At 48.9% G+C, this 3232-nt stretch overlaps 1 protein-coding gene across 1 annotated transcript in view; it reads left to right on the top strand.

The window, feature by feature from the left end:
• The first annotated feature begins 2510 nt into the window (after positions 1-2510).
• The window catches only part of PSMB7 (proteasome (prosome, macropain) subunit, beta type, 7), a 24596-nt gene continuing 23874 nt past the window's right edge, over positions 2511-3232 (top strand). Inside the window, exon 1 of the mRNA XM_009998931.1 lies at positions 2511-2585. Coding sequence (XP_009997233.1) covers positions 2511-2585 — 75 coding nt within the window. The remainder of the gene's footprint in view (positions 2586-3232) is intronic.

Here is a 3232-nt window from a genome sequence, read left to right on the forward strand (position 1 = left end):
TCCCAGTCACCCCAGTTTGACACTGGGCTCCCTCTGCTCAGTATTCCCACTATATTTTTCTTCCCACTTCACTCACATTTACTGGTATTTCTCAGTGCAAATGTGAGACACTTCTCCTGCCATACAGCAGGTTACAGCCACTATATCCAAGCCCAACCTGCTGCTGCAAATGTGAACATTGACGTGTCACCAACACCTATTTTGGAGAGCTTAGCCTGCCTTAATAATGGCTGTAACCTCTGCAGTCCTGTTCAGCCAACTCAAATGCATGTTCACAGACCAGACAGACTCCCCACTTCACACCCCTTCTCATGATGCAGCAGCATCTCAGAGAGCAGCACACAGGCTCTTCATACCTGAAATCCTCTTCCAACTCGTGTAGATCTGCCAGCTTGTTCTGCCAGAACCTAAAGCTGAAAATCTACTCCAGCACTACTAACAGAAGGACTTTTGCAATTGTCAACAGAACACCAGAAATTCAGGCACTTCTCCTAAACAGTATTGACAAGTGATAGACAGTAGCATAATGATCTTAGTATCATACTGCTGGAAAATAGTGTAAGATCAGCACTGGGCTTGCCTGAGCTTCTAGCACCCCACAGCATTCAGCTGAAACCAAGCAAAGGGCTCCCCATGCACTTGTCCCCCTCCCTGGAGGGAGACTCTGACATCTACACCCCTGTCAGTTCCCTTTCCCCATGCAGGAAAAAGGCTCCTTCAGAAACTGCTGGGAACTTGCTTCACATTTCAGTGCATCATCCCCTCAACAGCAGCACTTGTCTGCTCCCAGCTCCAATGTCTTCCTTCATTTTCAAAGTAATGAAGACACTTCTGGACTGAAGTCTATTCCCTGCAATGAGTTTAAACACCTCGAATATTTATTACTCTCCTGCTTTCAGAAGCTACAGCTGCACAACAAAGGAGATCTCTGAGAGAACACGTTCTGCCCCAGCACAGGCAAACACCTGATTTAAAAACCTTTGTTTTAGCCACAGGTTGGTAAAGTTTTAGTCTATCTAGTTCTGATCTTGTCAGAATGGCATTTAAATTATTCTGACAGATTCTTGGCTTGCAGTTTGTTAACAGATCGTTGTTGAGGCAAGATGTTTGGAATTAGAGTGGTTTTAAGCAGGAGAGACACATGGTGCATTTGTTCTCCAGTTCAGTGATTCTCTCTCAGCCTGGCTCCTTTCCTCACACAAGTTCACCTTGGGACATTCCAGGAGTTGATGGCCAGCCTGGGAACCAGGGAGTCTGTTGGAATTTGCACAGGGCAGAGCTATGACCAGGGCTCAGGCACAACTCTAGGATGTGCTTTCAGATGGTGGGTTGTTGGCATTGCCTCCAGCCAGCTCCAGTGAAACCCAGTCCCGAGTGGCCGGAGGGTGCTGGGCCCCAGCAGGACCCCCAGGAGCTGTGCAGACAGATGCTGAGTGGGGGGCAGGCAGAGCAGGTCCCAGGGCTCAGGGGGATGTTCCTTGGGTCTGTCTGGCTGTCATGTCCATGTGTGTGCCAGGGCTGATCTGTCACAACCTCCTGGGCCCCACTCCCCCCAGGACTACCCTGGGATCATCATCACCAACATCTCTTTAAATAAGGCCCAAGAATTTAAGATGTCATTTGGCACTAAGGCACAAAGAAAGCCCTGAATACAAGACTGGGAAACCAGGCAGGGTATAAATGCAGACACCAGAATACCTAGGGGCTCATACATTACAGACACACACAATCTGAATGCCCACCTGTTGAGAAAAAACACTCACATTCCTTGAACCCTAAGTACATTTTTAAAAAAATTGTGTCTGGAGTGCTATTTAACTTCCCTGTCAGATGCTCTGTAGATGATAAACAGCTTTGCTAGGGCCTGAAACAGACTCCAGGACTGCTTTAAAAAAGAAAGATAAAAGTCTGCATTCTTCAGGCTTCAGCACAGTTCATCACACCAGGTTCAGGTAAGATCTGAAAAGTGGGTATCCCTAGATTTTCCAAGAGGATATTTCAGACAATGCAAAGAACCTTCCCATGCTAAGGAGCCTGCTGCAGAGCCCACAGCCTCTCCTTCCTATCAGCCAAGAACCTGAAACACTCACTCATCTTGACACTTTTCCCCAGTGTGCTTTCTTCTAAATGCTTTTAGACTAATCAAGCTCTTCAAAGAGGACCAGCACATGATGTTTCCACAAGCCCAGGACAGTGGGTGCACACCCAGTGACCTCCCCATTGCCCCATCATCTGCCCAGGGAACACAGGGCAGGTGCCAGGGCTCAGTGGTCCTGAGAACACCTGCACTGAAGGGCTGTGGAAAACATCAACAAGCACCTCTAAGTGGAGGACACTGACCCAGAAGCAGAGCTTGCAATGCAGGGGGTGTGAACAAGTCCACACAAGATCTTATTTCTAAGACCATGAGTGGGACCTACACAAATGGGGCTGGAAAGGGGTACCCCAAAAAGTTGAGAGGGAGAAACCAGCATTTATCTGCATCCCAGCCAGGCACTGACTGGCAATAGATGGAGCTAGTGGTGCACCGAGAGGGCTTCGAGCTGGAAGAGATGCACCTGCACATCTGCACAAGAGCCAGCCACGTACCTGGGAGGATAGGAAAAGGCACTGTGTTACTTGAAGGTAAAACAATAATTGCAGGACATCTGCTTAGTTGTCAGGGACCAAGCGGGAAATAAAGCTGTTGTCCCCTCTAGCTAAAACCTGCTGTGCCTTTTTCCCCAGACTCCCAACCACCAACTGCTCCACAGTTTGGATGCCAATCTAATTTTGACGCCTGTAATTCACCCCAGAGACTGTTTAGTTTAACTTTATCAAGTGAAGAGAAAAACAACTGTGTTAGAATAAAAAAAAGAGCATCTGGCAGCAGGATCTTCCCTCCCAGGCAGCTCCCCAGCCTGCCCTGCTGACAGGGAAATGGGATTTACCCAAGGATTGAAAGAAGGGGGAGAAGAGGGAGCAGGGTGCAGGTTCTCCTGGGTGCTTATCTTAAACGTGGTCTTTTTTGATGTTGGAACAAATGTCCTCAGTGCGCTGTGATGAACATCCCCCTCCAGCTGGGAGCAAGGAACAGACAAGGATCCTGGGCACTCCTTACATTCTCAGGTTGCTCTCGAGGAGAGAGGGCCTCCTGCAATTGGCATTTGCTGTTCAGAACCAGCCACCTTTACATTCCTTTCCTTCAAGCAGCAGGACGGGACCCCGGGCGGCGGCACCGCCGGGCCGGGCC

This window comes from Chaetura pelagica, unplaced genomic scaffold (assembly GCF_000747805.2).
Source record: "Chaetura pelagica isolate M959 unplaced genomic scaffold, ChaPel_1.0 scaffold405, whole genome shotgun sequence".
In the NCBI taxonomy this organism is placed as follows: Eukaryota; Metazoa; Chordata; class Aves; order Apodiformes; family Apodidae; genus Chaetura; species Chaetura pelagica.